At 37.3% G+C, this 17454-nt stretch overlaps 1 protein-coding gene across 2 annotated transcripts in view; it reads left to right on the top strand.

Annotated features, from left to right (window-relative positions):
* Nucleotides 1–2244: 2244 nt before the first annotated feature.
* Nucleotides 2245–17454, top strand: part of LOC103715066 (nucleolar protein 10) — a 35514-nt gene continuing 20304 nt past the window's right edge. The window contains exons 1-3 of one of the 2 annotated variants that reach the window (XM_008802575.4): nt 2245–2529; nt 2739–2837; nt 12324–12415. In XM_008802575.4, the coding sequence (XP_008800797.3) occupies nt 2400–2529; nt 2739–2837; nt 12324–12415 (321 nt within the window). In that variant the 5' untranslated portion in view covers nt 2245–2399. Of the gene's footprint in view, nt 2530–2738; nt 2838–6697; nt 7414–12323; nt 12416–17454 lie in introns of those variants that run through there. The other variant, XM_039114688.1, reaches the window with a different exon arrangement.

Below are 17454 nucleotides of genomic sequence, written 5' to 3'. Positions count from 1 at the left end.
CCTCTCATACCATGGCAAAATTATTTTGTTCTTGCTTTATTATTATTATTCTTAAATGCAAAAAAAATTTTAAAGCTCGATATTAAAACATATTTTTTGTTAACCTTTTCAAAGGTACAAACTTAATGAAACTATTGAGGATAGAACCGATATTGCGAATTTCATGTTTTTTTGGCAAACTGGCTCAATAATTAATAGGTGTACCAATGCCACTTATATTTTTCAGATTACATTTGGTTTGCAAAACTTTAATGCTGATGCAGTTAAGTTCAAGGGGATAAAAATCTTCTAGGAAGGTGAATTGTAATTGGTTAATCCATATAAAGTTTTGATGCAAGATCCTCTTCCTCTCGAGCTTTGGAAGAATTTATTCTTTCAACCCCTGAAAAATGCATTCGTACTGAACTTTTTCGAGATGAAATGTCTGTAAAAAATATTTTCTACTGATGAATAATATATCTTCATTATCGATCCTTTTCCTATCACATAGTAACAATTAATTATTTGGAATTCATAATTTTTTTTAGGTGCGGGAACCAACCTGATACACCTTCAGAAAAAAAGAAATGTATAAGGTAATCTACCGTGCATAAATGAAAAATCTTGAACATGCTTCTCCTTCGACTTTTATGTGTTTTTTTTTCCTTTTCTACCTGGTTGATAAACTACGGAGAAATGATGAATGATGCATGATGGATAACACAACAGAGAAATGAGTGTGTGTGTAACTTATCAACTGAATATTTCTTTTTTTTTTTTATCTATCAAGAAACTGCAGCATATCACAACTTGGTGCTAGTGAGAACAATATGAGTGACATTGGACTAGAACTAAAATTTTGCATAATCAATGTAGCCCGAACTAGGCACCTTACTATTTGGCAAAAATACTGATTGGGTAATCCAGTAGGATTAGGTTGAATTTTCTGCAAGATTCGTAAATTGGGTTGCCAATTTAACCATGGCTCATATCAAATTATTACCTCTCAACCCGAGTTCTATAGACCAACTGGACCACCGGCTAGGATTTAGATGGGGACTTAGAAAACAAGCATTTAGAAAATATAGGTTAGTCGGGCCAAGAGACTGGATGTTCATGTGGGAATATTCAAACATGCTTCATTTACTTTACAAGTCCTACAAGATGTAGAAAAGATTTTTCTTTATTAACTTTTTATTTTTGTTCCAGAAAATTGTATTCATTTGGAATTAGGATTTTTATTGGTCTTGGAAGCCCACTCCTATAAATGAGCCTACATATTCAATTTTAATTATTCATTCCTATTCCTATATAACATTTTTCACCTTTGCATGTAACTACCTTATAATGGTGTAGTTACTATAACAATTACAATTGTTAATTTGCAATGTTTTACATATTTAACAATTCCTAATTAAATATAAATCAATAATTATGACTTTTTTTTTTCATTTGCAAATTCTAGGTTTTAATTATCTTGAATACGATGATCTGTACCAAAACTAAGAGGTATTTATAAATTATAATGCTACAAAATAGTATGTAGAGCAAGCTAAAGAGTGGTTGGTTTGAGAAATAAGTAGTTTCAATGAAAGATTATTCAAATAAGTCTTCCATATTTTTTATTATTATTTATTAATATGTCCTTTTTACTTGCATATTCTTATAAATATCTAAAGTTGCATTGCAAATTAGCTATTTTCATATATACACTTATAAATTATTTTTTTAATGTCTAATTTATAGTTAATATACTATTTGACACCATGAAAAAACAAGTTATTTACAGCTGAAATGATTGAAATATTCTTAACTTAATAAAGATAGGCATGCGGAAAGAAATAATTTATAAAGATATATATAAATAGCAAAATTTGCAAGGGTATATGCATAAGTTGTGGTATTTATAAGGAAAATCTTTAATTAAATGCCAGTCAAACTGAAACAGTTGAGCGGCATGTGAGATTAAGAATAGACATGCGATCAAATTATTTACAAGAATATATATAGTTAAATAATAAATTTATAAAGATATATAATTTCAAATATTTACAAGAGTGTATATGAAAAGAAAATATATAATAATAGGAAAGATGGAACAGGTTCGTGGGTTGCCTTCCAATTTTTATTCGTACGCCAACGTTCGACCGGTTGAACCGTAGATCGAGTAGGTGAATAGGGGTCTTTAGCCACTTTGATGCCGGTCCGGTCCGGTCCGGTCCGTATCTGTACCAGAAAAGGGCCTAAAAGGGACGGAGCGAAGTCATTTGCCTTCCGATCCCTTGTAAACCCTATCCTGTCCGCCGCTACCGGCCTCTCCAAAACCCTCTCTTGCTCCATCGCGGCCGCGCTTCTCCCAAACCCTGAAGCTCGCGCCTGCGGCAGAGTAGAGAGAGCTCGTAAATCTAGGGTTCTCGTTAATGGCGACCCGAGGAGGTAGCATCAAGTCCACCTCCATTAATGGCGTCAAGCTTTACTCGGTCTCGGGCCAGCGTTCTCTGCCCACATGGCTCCCACCCAAGAAGCTCAGAGCCCTTCGTAAAGATAAAGGTACTCCTTCTTTTTTTCACTTCTATTTGTTGGATTCGGTCTTTTGTTCTTGATATCAGATTGGCACTTCCTTTTTTTGGAGCTTAATTTCTTGTTGATAGGTTACCTAATGTCTTTTGTTGTGAGATTTTTGGCAATGACTGATGTAATTTGACCTAGTGCATGAGTTGTAACTGATTAAATAATTTGCTTCTTTTGTCATTAACTAGATTACCTTCAAAGGGTGGACATAATCCAGGATTTGAGGTTCGAGACTGCGACTACCAAAATTAAGGTGACTCCTGATGGAGAGTATGTCATTGCATCAGGTATGACAAGTTCCAAATATCTTGCCTTTTCTTTTTGACTGTCAAACAACGAAGCCTTAACAGAGCCTTTTAACTTTGTTCTAATATGTATTGGTTTCTAGTACATTAATAATTCCGTTGTATGGTCAAAAATTTTTCTGCTTGAGTGATCAAATCAGTCTATGAGGCTCAAAAATAATAAGGAATCTACGATGTGGTAAGATTTTGCTGAAAGTGTTTCTTTCATTGATTATTGGGGGTGATTGCACAACGAACATAACATCTCACTTTCCCCTCTTTTTTAGTACTGGGAAGATATCTTTCTGTAAGTGTATAGGACAAGTTGTGTAATAATAAGTTAATTGAACTCATACATTTTCTAATGTATAATGCAAAAGGGTTGAGTCTAGCTGTCTGCTTCTCTCATGTGTGCTAAAGCATGTGCAAAGAGAGGCTGAGAGCCCAGCATTGTGATGGATTTTGAGGTTTGACCCATTATGTAATTTTTTGTTTACTGACAATGGGACTCATATCCAGCTAATGTTTTCCTTACAAATAAGCACATGCAGCAGTACAGGTGCAAGATACTAGTCAAGAATAAATTGTTATTTATCTTGTGTTCTTTTGTCTTTCTTAATACAAAGTTGAAAGACAGCATACTTGAAGATATGCTTAGACAATGATGTAGGCTCAAAGTTATGTTGTATTAGGGAAATGAAAGGAAAAAATAAAATAAAATTTCTTGCATAAAGCTCAAGATGATAAAGTCTAAGCGGAGGATCACGAGATAAAGATAGAGATAACAACAATGGTATTTGTTATCTAGGACTTTGTTAAGGGTGTGGATTTAGAACGAGGTTTACTGTCTTGGTACTGAACCCTATAATAGTGTCGGTACGATATGGTACGGAGTTCGGTACGTCACATGTACTGGTATTGGTACTGAACTGGTATAGTACGATACACCCCGTACCGTACTATCTACTTACAAAGTACCATTTGGTGACTTGAGAAGAGAATTTTTGTCATGGGATGGTGGGCCTAGGATGTTACAAGATTACATGAAGGTACGAATCATTGGTATGGAGTGGAGAACCAAAATATTTGTAGTAAGTGGAATTCTAGATGATCGAAAGAAACCAATTATGAAAACAATATTTTGAGGAAAACATTATCTGAATTATTTAAAATATACATTCAAGGGGGAACATATTTTGTCCTCCAAACCATTAAGGAAGCTTGAAAGACTTGTAATCTTCAATGGAACCTATTGGGACCATTGAAAAGGAAAAGAAAAAAAATGAAGAGTAGAACCCACCTGAATAGGTTTTATTTAGGCCCCAACAACAAAAGGAATGGTAAAATGATTGGTGGGGTTTTTAAGCCAATTGAAGGTAAGCATGTAATAAATGTTTCTAAGAGATGTATAAGTCCTTCTGCATATTGGTGATCAGAAATTGTCAAGTTAACTAAGGATGCAAAGTCATTTTGTTTTCTATAAATATAATGTTTTATTACTAAATCATACCAAGTGCTATGGGATGTACAATACTGATCCAGTGTAATACTGGCATGGCATGGGGCTTGTTGTACCTTGTATTGACACATGATAAAACCGCTGCCATAAACTAGAACCCAGCGCTGCCAAGTCCCAAGAGTGATTGCAATTACAGTCGAAAATGGCTCAAAATCACTTTAATTAATCATCATAGAAGCATACTATTCTCCAATCAAATGTTGTCATTTGATTATGATATAGGCGGTTATTTTATTGAATGAAGCAAACTAAAATTTCATCCAGTGTCTAGTAATACACAAAGTAATGCTTTTTACATCCTTCATGATAGGTACATTACAATACACAAACTAGTTCATTATGGGCAATTCTAAAACACCTTATCTTGCAATACACCCTGAATTTGACACTAAGATCTTTTCTAATGTAGGCTCTGTTATGCAGAACCAAAATACTTCAAACTTCTAGTCAGGTAAGTTAACAAGTTATTCGCTCTGAAATACACTAAATAGGTGCGTGAGCTACATTACTCAACATAGCTAACAATGTAGTATCAGGACAATAGAACTTGGAAAGCAATAAGGATCGATACTTCTTAAAACTCAAATAGTTAATAATAATATTCTGTAAGAGATATCAATAAATCATTTACCAATATAACTTTGTTTTGAAATATTGAATGATTTTGAAACAAATAGTATCATCAAGATACATGCCTTTTGGTGCAAAATTGCTGAAAACATGAAACACTTGTTTGACTAAAATACACCTAGAAATACTTGAATATGGTAGAGTACACAACCTTCAGTGCTTGCTTGGATGGTATGACCCCTTACTTAGGCAAGGGAGTAGGGGTTCGATTCCATTAGTAGTCAACCCTCGAGGGTGGGGTGGGTACAGGGTAGAAAAGGTTGAGATTAGCTTCCCTCTATCTCAAAACATACAATGAGATATACTTGAAAATTACTTGGATACACTGGAAGCTTTAGAACACTTATTACTATTATTTCAATATCAACTGGTTAGTGACCAACTATATATGCTTGTTGGTCATGGACTCATTGATTCATTAGCTAAGGGTTCACTTAGACCAACTCTTGTACCCGTTGGTCGATGCCAATTATTATACTTGCTAAATGGAGTTCACTAATGATCAACTACGATACCTGGTGGTTAGGGGTTTCATTGAACCCTACTAGTATACCCATCGGTAAGGGATTCATTGAACTAAAAGATTCCAACCGTATGGGGATGAGGCCATCCCACTTTTTTGTGGAATTGTATGTGACATGTTATTCAGGACGCCGGATGTCCTATCTATTCTTTCTTGGTCCTTGTCTCGTCCTGTCCTGACACTTGGGATGGTGGGATGTCTCATCATCACATTGGGATGTAAAATCCTTGTTGAAACCAACAATTACATCCACTGGTTAAGGGTACACTGTTTGACCATAATTTTTATTTCAATGATTAGAATATGAGATTTTTCATTATTACATAATTGTTAAAGCACTTCTAAGTTCTAATAATAACATATAGTTCAACAATATACTTGCACCATATAAGTTTCGAATAAGGCAACTTAGCTGGAGTCGTAAATGCAAATGTTGCTAAATCATTCAAAACACAAGGATGAAGCTTCTGAAGTTAATTTATGTATATGTTTACAAGAGATTTTAGAAAATCATACAAGTTATGATCATTTATAATAAAAATTGAATTTTGAGTTTTCTTATAACAAAACAATTGCTGAATTCAATGTCTTTATGATGATTCAATCTCCAATAGGAGTGAGATCGTGAAGCCAATGTTGAACAAGAGATGGAAGGAATAAGAGTTCTAAATAAGGTAAGAGGAACCGGTATTGGGTACCATACCGGTTCTCTGGCGGGACGACTCGGTATGGGCCATGTCGTGCCTATACCGAGAGAGGGCACGACACCGTAGGAGTTTGGGAAAGAGAAAAGAGAGAAAGAGCGCGAGCGAGGGAAGAAGGGCCGGAGGAGGGCGGCGGACGCTGGCGAAGGGCCGACGAAGGCTGCAGCAGGCGAGGCAGCGGCTGGTTCTGTTTTGTTCTCCGGCCGCGGCTAAAAAAATTTGCATTTTTAAGTGAAGTCGGCAAATCTATTGTCGACTTCACTTAAAAATCGTGGAATTTTATAATTTTACGATTTTTAAATGAAGTCGGCAAGCGCTTTGCCGACTTCACTTAAAAATTGCAAAATTTTTTAGTCGTGGTCGAACTTTTGTTTTGTTTAAAACAGGAGAACCGGCCGCGACTTCCCCTGGCGCAGCCTCCGTCGACCGCTTGCGGCTTCCGTCGGCCTCCACCGACTCTTCGCTGGCGTCCGCCACCTTCTCCGGCTCTCCCTACCCCGCTCGCTCTCTCTTTCCTTTTCCTCCGGCTCCAACAATGGGTCTCATTTTTGTTGCTGGAACTGTACCGGTGAGCCACCGGTATGGCTCGGATCAGCAAGAATCATCCAGTTTGGGACGGTTCTGTCGATCTTGGTTCTAAATCTGTGGACATAAGTAAATAACTTGTAAAGTGGAACATCAGCTATTTCAGGACACTTACTGATTCCTGTTCTAAAACTTCATGCACCACCTTCTTTCGTCTTAGAGGATTGCTTGGTATTCACTTCTTCTTTACTTTCTCTCCTTTCCTTCAATAGTTGTCTACTTTATAGGTGGTTGAACTTGTAGGGTTTGCAAAAATGGCGGAAGAGTGCTGCAACCTCCTATTTATAGATGGCTTGTAAGCCTTTGGTGTCTCACCATGGGATATTAGCAACTAGGTTTCCAGTATAGGAGAAGCTAGGTGGCTGAATTTCTGGTATGAGGCACTGCTTTACCAGTAATAAGCATGAGGTGGTAGCTTAATGAAAATTAGCATGAAGTGGCAATTAATAAATATACTAGAGGTGGCACAAGCATGAGGTGGTTGTTTAATACTTAGCATTTTTGATGAGCATGAGCTGGCAGATGTCAAAAGATGCATGAGGTGGCAGATGTCAAAAGATGCATGAGGTGGCAGATGTCAAAAGATGCATGAGGTGGCCACAACTCTAGCATTGGCAAGTTAGTTCTTGAACTTTTTTTTTTTTTACTTAGACCTAGGATCTTATTAGTCATTAAATTCGATACTAATGCAATTCTCATACAAAAGCATCCGTCTCGTGATGTTTCCATTCACATATATTAGTACTTGCTACAATACACTTTGCTCACATATACTGTAACTGATCATGTAATAAGCACTAATATGTAGGGCAGTAGGGGTATTACAGATGTGTGTCAACTTCATCAATCTACGTATGCGGGTGTGGGGACATGTTGTTCCGTACCAGTAAGCATTGAATGGAGGTCGGCACTAAGTTCAATGGTCTCACATGACGGCACATGAGGAAAGACAAGGATCAATTTAGTAGTGAAAGGGTTTCAAAACAAAAGCTACCTAGTTGTTATAATTATGAAAGAGTTCCAAGAAAAGAAAATTCTAGACTTGTTGGAGTTCCAAATAAAAAAAACTACTAAGAAAAATCTAACTTGAATGTGCTATCCACATGCATTGAGCATGTTAAATGCCAGTATTTATATTTTTATATATGTATATATCTATTCACATTTTTATATATGTATATATCTATGCATATTTTTATATGCATGTATATATATATATATATATATATATATATATATATATATATATATATATATATATATATATATATATATATATATATATATATATATATATATATATATATATATATGCATGTTGCAATGAACTTTACTTGGATTACTCATCTCATTAGGGTAGGGAAAAATTGAATATATTTAATAATATGTAATTTCCATGTATTCTTTTGGTTGTTTAGTGAACAAGGTCCCATACTCAAATTGATTTTGAGTATTAGCTGTGCATTGACACAGAGTTAATTGTTGAGGTCAACTCTGGTGGAGGGGATTGGAGTTTTGATGGTTCTAGATAGTAAGAGATGATGACCCAATTGTAGCGTGGCTTACCTTCCTATCATATCAGATGACCAAAGGTCGAGTCCTAGCTGAGGGAACAATGCACAAATAGGACAGCTGCATGACGTCTTTGCAGACATCCAGCCAACCTTTTACCAGGGAATGGGAGAATTCCTGCTACTGCTGGTGGGCCAGCAGAGCCTTGAGCACTGTGGGAACTGGCTTCCGGAAAGCCAGCCTCAGCCGGGGTCAGAATAGAATGAAGGGGATGGTCCTAATCTTGTGTTGGCAAAGAAAGCAGTTTGCAGGCGGATAACAGCAGACATGTTATTGGTTTGACTCAATAGTCCTTAGTGGATCCTGCTCTAATAGCTCTGAATAAATTAAGTGCATGCATTAAGATATGAAGGCTTCTTATTCTACAAAAATGAAATCAGGGTGGAATGAAACTTTTTTGCGATAATGAGGGATCATGTAAACAAAGGTTTTATCATCTTGTTGATGCAAAATCAGCGGTCGCATGTTCAAGTTAAATGGTAAAGTAGGAGCTGGGAAATGTTTTACTGGGAAAGTTAGGACCTTTTAGCTAAAGAGGTGTGAAAACTGCCAAAAACTTCATTTTCCTATTAGGGAATTTGAGCAAGAAGTTCGTTTCTGACTCTTGCTTCAGGAATCTTTAAGTAGTGGTTTGGTTTGGTGTTGAGAGTTCATGGACAAAATCTAGGGGTGATGGTTATGATTTTGCAGGTCCCTAAAGGCCTGTAATCAATGGCTAGATTTGATATTTTGTAGGCGTGCAAAAGGGTATGGTTAGCCCATGACCTGATTCAGTCTGTACATAATTAGGCCTGATCCAATCTGATTTTTAAAGTGTACATCAGGTTTTGTCTGAAAAATGATATGTTTGAAAAATTGGGTTGGGTTTGATCATACTATATTTCCTACCAACCAGTCCTGACCCAACCTGTGTGCTAACTGGGTTTAAATTTAATCAAAATCCATATGGCCTGACCTGAACCAACCTGGTCAATTTGACTCAACCCCAAAATCCATGACTTTGAAATTTCTCTCCTATATCCACCGATGCAATTTATTTGTAGATTGAAGGCTTAATCAAGGCTGAAATGCATCCTTGTTGACAACATTAGTGATAGCAAGGAGCACTAACACGTTGCCTATCATTTGAAGCAGCATGCCTCCAAGTGGACTGGACATTGTGTGCCGAGTGTGGTAAGGTTTGGATCCTTTCGATATCTAAAGATTTGTTTTTAAGGAGACATGTACAAGTGTCATACCAGTGCCTGTTTGTAAGTGTTGGGTGTGTGTACTTTAGGCTAAATTGAAGGGCCCGTAATATAGGTTATTTGTAGGGTTAAGGTCAATTTAGAGATGAATGCTCTTTGGTGAGTGGGAATTTAAGAGGAAGCAGTTTTGCCTTGGAAAGCAAAATATTAAGGATATTAATGGGGTCCTAAATCACGTCGAATGTGTGATATATCACAGGATTGTAGCTGAAATTTGTTAAATCTAGCAAGGATGCGATAATGGCTTATTTTGAGATCAGTAGATCCTTGTACAGACTCCTATTCCTGAGATAGATTGCAGGGAACTAGGTATTACACATCTATTGGAGTTGTTATGTGATTTGTTGAGGTAGTAATCCAGAGAATTTTGTGTTAAAATCTGATTGCGGCTTGTACGTGGACTCCTACAAGTTCTTATAGTTGAGGAACACAATGCTCTCACAACAAGCATTTATGGTGTAATGGCAGTGCCTCTGTTGCCAATGCATAATTCTGGACTTGTTCAGAGGAAGAATCTTACATTTTTGTGGAGATGACCTCAGCATATTGAGATGCAGGAATTGCATATTTAATATATTTTTGTTTTATGAAGTGGTAATCTTTAGGCACATGCTAGTCTCTTGACCTGATGTGTAGATCCTATGGAATCGAGTTGGGAAGTTATGAAGGACCATATTTTTTGTGTTAAGGATGTTTTCCTTTCTAAGCGTTTAGGGAAGGATTGTTCTAAACAACAGAAATGGTATTTACTTATTCCTATGTGCAGCAAGTCGATCAATCCAACTGTGAAAAACCTTATGGCAAGGTACTCTAATTGTCGAGACAAGAAAAGTGGGGGGAAACAGAATATCATTGGCTTTTTACAGCATTGTTTCGTTGAGGTAAGTGGCTAGTGTTGATATGTTCAGGTATAGTCTAAAAATATTGCGGAGTCGGTACCTTAGGAAAGGCACCTACCTTAGCTAATCTAGAAGCCAAGTGCAGATAGTTTTGTTCTTTCATTTTGTTTTTTTGTACAGAGCTTAGGATCAAGCTTTCTTATAGTTTCCACATAGCAATTTTTCTTATTGTTTCACTAACTAGGTACCTTTAAATATAAAACCAAGCCATGATGATATTTTAAGATGTGGTGGTTCCTCCATTTTTCTTGTTATTTGCTGGGTGGGTTGTATTTGTTGGAAGACGATATAGGCATTTTCACTGTTAATACATGGCCATTGACCTAGGTGGCTACTTGATTGTTCGAGGCATGGTCGGTGGAACCGTCCCGAATCGCCTGGTTCGGGGTGTCTCGAGCTGTATTGGCGGCGGAGCGGGACGGTTCCGGCAATGAAACCGAGACTGGTGATGGAGGGGGAGAAGGAGAAGAAAAAAGCGGAAGAGTGAAAGCGGGGAAGAGAGGGAGAGGGAGAGGAAGGAAGAGAGAGGCCGGGTGGGGCCGACCGACGGAGGAGGGGCTCCGCCTTCTTCGCGCGGCGTCTCCCTGACTTTCTTCTGGTTCTTCGTCGGCCTCCCTCGGCCTCCCCCTTCTCTTTCTTTTCCTCTCTCCCATTCTCTCTCCCCCCCATCTCTTCTACTGTGTCGATACAGGGCGGCATGGCACGCCGCCGGGCCGTACTTACCTGTGCCGCCGGGCAACCGGTCCGAGGCTCGGTACTAGCACAGCAGACGTTAATTCGATGTATGTTTCTTTCCAATTATTGGTACAAGAGTTTTTTTTATTTTTTCTTTCTTAAATTTTTGAAATTAGTACAAAAGCATGGTTGATATTAAAACTTTTATTGAATGAGAATGGACCTGGTTCGCACCAAGCATTGAGATGGCTTGGGGCTGTTTGATGGCATAATTAGGGACAAATACCAGTTTCTACTAAAGGAGATATCAATATGATGGATAAATTGTGTAAGTGTGGAGTGGCTGTCTTGTGCTATGATCCTGAGGAAAGCTGGAGGCTTTTGGGGCAGTTTTTATCTTTCTATTTCTTTATCTTTGCTACTTTTTTTGTTTCCAGTTTATTATTATTATTATTTGCCATAGCTTGCAAGTGAACTGACATGTGACTGTTGAAGTTCTTGCAACTTCTAATTAATCATGCCACTTTTAAGTGTCCTATGTCATAAACTTCTAATTGACTGGGGTTAGTTTTGTCATTTTGCAACAAAGTTTCTGAACCATGACTCTGTTAATAATGTGAGTCAATGGTGAAGGTACATCTCCTGCCTGTTGTGCTTCTCTAATCTGCTTTACTCTCTCTCTCTCTGTGTGTGTGTGTGTGTGTGTGTGTCTGCTATTAAATGGTTAGTTTGCTTGATCACAGAGCTCACAATATACTTGAATCTCATTCTGGAATATACTGTCTGAAAGTGAAATATCTGTTCTAAACCCTGTCAGTTTCACAATGATTCATGTCTTCCAGAAAAATCCAGCAATGTATGATGTTGGAATGAAATTGCTAGAAGACCTTTATTGCAGATTTGCCTGTCTATATTGTTGACTAAATTTTGACACTGAAATCCCGAATCATCAAACTCTGACCCCTACCATGATTATCACATTTTGACATATCCTTAATGATTTCCTACTTATATAGAATTTAATTGTATATGATGTCACTTGGTGTAAATTTATGAAGTAGTATTTGGATGGTTTCATGCTAATTGCTGTTTGGATGAAAACATGCATAGTGTGCTTATCTGATCTTGATATTAGGTATTTATCCTCCACAAATTAAAGTGTTCGAGTTGAGACAATTGTCATTGAAGTTTGAAAGGCATCTGGTTTCAGAAATTATTAATTTTCAGGTAACTTACTATTTAATTAGTTTATTTTTTTTTCTAACGGGCTATATGTTTCTCGTACTTTCCAGGAAAATCTATGCCCTATTTTAAGCCTATTTGTCGCATGCAGATCTAGTGGTTGTTCTTGGAACTTAAATTTCTTTGTGACTTGAGTTTTCTGTTTTGATTAAAAAAACAATTGTAATTCCATTTTATGCTGAAATTCTCAAAATTCAGATTTCTCATTTGATCATGTTCGTGCTACTTATTCAAGTTGCAAACTCATTATGCTTATTTCTCTATGCAAGGATGAAAGTGCTGGTAGCAAGATATCATGCTAGTGTGTTGCTGGCGCTGGCATGATGCTAGATGCATGCTACTGCATGGCATGTTTTTATTGCCAGTGTATGCAGTGCACTAGTATGGCATGGCATGTACCATGTAAGTGCCATGAAGACTGCCACAGTATCCCTTTATTGTTTGTTTAACACATTTTACTGCTAGGAATTTAGTGAATGGCTAGTACCTGGTGTCTTAATGTCCCTGTTAGTCGATGAAATCTTTGATGAATGGGGTTAATAGTTATTTGTAATTGCAGATAAACTATTTTTAGATGTTGGTATTTTGTTATTATGAAGCTACTGCATTATATTATATCACATGATAATACCTGCATATATTTTTTGATATAGTTGAGCCACATTTTGTATAAAAGAGATCTTAATTGGACAGTAGCTATGTTTTCTTGTTTGGAACATAGTGGTGCTGGAAGCAATAGGGGGTCAAACAAAAGAGCGGAAAGAGATCAAGGTAGAGAAGCAAGTAGGTGGAGGGAGTTAACAAGTGAAATCCACCACGAAATTCAAATAGAATAATGCAAATAATCTACTTCTTCAATCTGTTTATTTTTGTGCTATGCATCTATCTATATATAGATATAAGATGACTCTTCATACCCTTATTAATATATCACAATATTTAAAAAACAAACAATAATTACTTTCACAAACTCTAGGAGACATATGCAGATAAACTATTTTTAGATGTTGGTATTTTGTTATTATGAAGCTACTGCATTATATTATATCACATGATAATACCTGCATATATTTTTTGATATAGTTGAGCCACATTTTGTATAAAAGAGATCTTAATTGGACAGTAGCTATGTTTTCTTGTTTGGAACATAGTGGTGCTGGAAGCAATAGGGGGTCAAACAAAAGAGCGGAAAGAGATCAAGGTAGAGAAGCAAGTAGGTGGAGGGAGTTAACAAGTGAAATCCACCACGAAATTCAAATAGAATAATGCAAATAATCTACTTCTTCAATCTGTTTATTTTTGTGCTATGCATCTATCTATATATAGATATAAGAAGACTCTTCATACCCTTATTAATATATCACAATATTTAAAAAACAAACAATAATTACTTTCACAAACTCTAGGAGACATATGCATGAACCGTAATTAGTAAAGCTTAGAAACTCTAGAAAACAGATTCCACCTTTATAAGCATATAACCAAAGCTTATAACCACCAGCTATTAATAGCATAATTAATATTTGACTAAACTTTGACTTTTGGCTAAATAACGGGCCACTTCAAGATGGGCTGAACCAAAATGGGCTGATCCCATATGGTTGGACCATCTTTCCTGCATTGAACGCTTCCATTGTGTGGAACTCATCCTTGAGTTATTTGATTGTTATACGCTTGGAATTTCTCACCTTCTAAGTGAGCTAACTTGGTCTTGTGTTGTTGTACAAATAATTTGATTTTTGCTGAAAGTTGATGATGCAAAAGGAAACCAAATGGTGTTGGTGCTTTTATGGAAAATGGGTTCTGGAAGAACAGATTGAATTAAATTGAACATAAGACTTTGATAATCACTCTCTATAAAGTTTTTGAGGCATGGACTTTTATCATTGAAAACTTCAAGTTCCATCATCAAATAGGAATTTGAAACTTAAAGTTCACTCATCTTAAATCGAACTCTTATTTCCCATTTGGGTTGATGAGTTCATTTGCATCATGTCTTTTGATTACATGAGCTTCAAGAACTAGAGGAGGTGTTCTGAAATCTCTTGGAGGAGAATTGAGGGATGAGATGTCACCACAACGTGAGTCCTTGGAAGTGAATTCATGATTTCTTTCGGCTCCTTAATTGATGCCTTTCCCTTAAGTTGATCGTGGCTAAGGGGAATGAACAACTTTGGAGGATCATGGTTGCTCATTTGCAGAAGTTTTAGTGATCAGGAGTTGGGATACCATGGCTTGAAGTTGTCTAGAGCAATCTCCAAATTTGTTTGCTTGTTATTTGATCTGATTGGTTACTTTTTTGAAACTTTCATCTAACCTTCTAATCTAGCCAAGCAGTTTTAGTGTTGACAAAATAACTCTTTGTAATGTGAAAGGAATCCATCAGCTCCTCGTCGATGTGAACCATAGCTTTATAAAGGAGCTGTCTCTTGAATAGAAAATAAAAGAAAGGATGAGATTGAACTGATGCTCTGATACCAACTAATGCCAGAAGTATTAGAAGGTTAAGCAAAAAGAGAGGAAAGAAATTGAAATAGAGGAGAAGCAAGTAGTAGAGGGGAGATAACATGTGGAATCCACTATTAAATTCAAATGGAATAACATAAACAATCTAATTCTTCACTATGTTTCTTTCTTCATATCCTTCTCATTAATGCATTACAATAATCTAACAAACAAATAATAATTACCTTCACGAACTTTAGGAGGCACATTCATGAACTATAATTAATAAAACCTAGAGGTTGGCCGTACCACCTTGAACCGGGACAGTTCCCCCTGTTGGTTCTGAACAAAGGCCATACCCAATCCCTCGGTTCAATTAAAATGACCTTCGGCTCAATTAGCCTGGCTCAATCCCTGCCTGCGGCTCAATTAACCCCCATTCATCTCAGTCTCTCCTTGTCTCGAGATTTTGAGAGACCCACACCTTGCCACTTGAGATCGTAGCACTCCCTCCAACCCCTCCCTCATCCCCCAAGGCTTTGCGGCTGCTTCACCCCTCTCACGCTCGCTCGGGTTAGGGTTTCCCTTGCCCTCCCCCTTCTTCCCTCCTCTTTCTCTCTCCCCCTCATGCACTTGCTTGGGTTAGGGTATCCCTCACCATTCCTTCTTCCCTCCCTCTCCCTCTCTCTCCTTTTTTGCCTCTTCGGCTCTTCCTGTGTTGGTATGCCCTAGAACGGCATGGTATGAATTTGTACTGCGCTGAACTAGTTGCTGGTCGGTACATCCTCTGGTATTGGTTTGGCTAATTTTGCCAGAAACTCTAAAAGACACTCCACATTTATGAACAAACAAGTAAAACTTGTTAACTACCAACTATTGATAGCATAACTAATATTTGACTCGACCTTGACTTTTTGAGTAAATATTGGGTAACTCCAAGAGGGGCTGGCTAAAATGTGCTAACCCCAAATGGCTAGGCAAAGGAGCAAGGGTTTGAGCATCGTAGGCTCATGATCGCCCGGAATATCCCTGGTGCATCACTTGCAATGTCGGTCTAAGAGTTGTCCGGCATCAAGGATGCACATGGAGAGAGATTGAATAAGGTGGGAAGAGGAGGGGCTTGAGAGACAGAGAGAGGTGGGAAGGGGAGGGGCAAGCTAAATGATTTTGTTATGTGACATTTCCCAAATGCCTATTTAAGAGAGTGCGAGAGAGAGGAGAGTGGTGGGGAGGGGTCAGGAGTGGGTAGGTGTTGAAGGATTTTTTTTTTTTTTAATAGAAGTGCGGAATGGAGTTAAAATGAGAGAGAGAGAGAGAGAGTGAAGGGGAATGGGCTTTGTCTCCTAGATCAAGTGTGTGGGATGTGGTGGGGAAGGTGATTTAATGTGTATCACATTTTTGACACCAATTTAAAAAATTAATGAAATTATAACACACGACTTGAATAATATTTCAATTTGATTAATAGCTTTGAGTTACTAAAATATTATTAATTAAATAAGAATAAGCAAGAGGCTGATGTGATGGTAGTACAATATCGGCTTATTTATTTATTTTAGATTGAAATATCATTCTTACTATTTAAAGATATGTTTGGATAAAAACAAATAATAACTAGAACTGCAATAATTAATTTTTAATAATTTAAATATATAAATTTGTATGGATCCTCCTGGGTGCTTCCAACCCTTATTGCACTCGCCCCACACCCACTTTTGGCTACTTTGGGTTGGACCATTCCTCCTGCATCTCTCAAATGATGCTCAAGTCCATCATGAATATTGTTGTTGTCTCTAGTAAAATTCATTGTGATGTTGATAGTCTATGTGACAGTGGCATGTTAGTCTAGGCATTTAGCAAATTGTACGACTGGAAAATTTGCATTTTGCCTTGAGCACTACAATAATTGGGCTTTTCAAAGTAGGGTGGTTCTATTCAAGATTTTAAGTTCCGGAGGGATGGAGGGCGTCCCAGCCGTCCCATCCCATGGGTTGGGACTTGGAAACCCCTACATGGGGAAAAAGAAAGAGGAAAGAAAGAAAGGAAAGATGAAGAAAAGGAAAAATTGAAAGGAAAGAAGAAGAAGAGAAAGGAAGGGAGAAGAAAAAGGTGGGAAAGAATTCAAAAGGCAAGAGACGAAATTGGCATTGGTATGGGTGCCAAGATGCCAAAATCTCATGTACTAGTACGTACTGGCCATACTGGTGCTTATCGATGGCGATGGTACCTTACTGACTGTACCCGTTTGTACATAATTTTTATTTTGAAGCTATCAGTTTAAGTGCATGAGTATCGGTACTATATTGTTCTCATGGAATAATGGCAGGGGTTCGGAACTAGTATTTAGAACCTTGCTCAAGGCGCATGACGAGGACATTAGCGGATGACATTTGTGGCAATGCATGGTTGGATGCAAAGCCTTTTACATTACATATAGTAGATATTAAGACTGCAATATACAACATTTGTTCTATTCAATTTTTTCCATCTTTGATGAAAAGGTTGGGTGGAGACATGGATGACATATTTCAAAAATGAATTATCTAGTTTATTTGTTGTCTTTACCATAATATTGGGCC

This window comes from Phoenix dactylifera, chromosome 17 (genome assembly GCF_009389715.1).
Source record: "Phoenix dactylifera cultivar Barhee BC4 chromosome 17, palm_55x_up_171113_PBpolish2nd_filt_p, whole genome shotgun sequence".
Lineage (NCBI taxonomy): Eukaryota > Viridiplantae > Streptophyta > Magnoliopsida > Arecales > Arecaceae > Phoenix > Phoenix dactylifera.
This window is presented reverse-complemented; position numbering and strand designations above follow the sequence as displayed.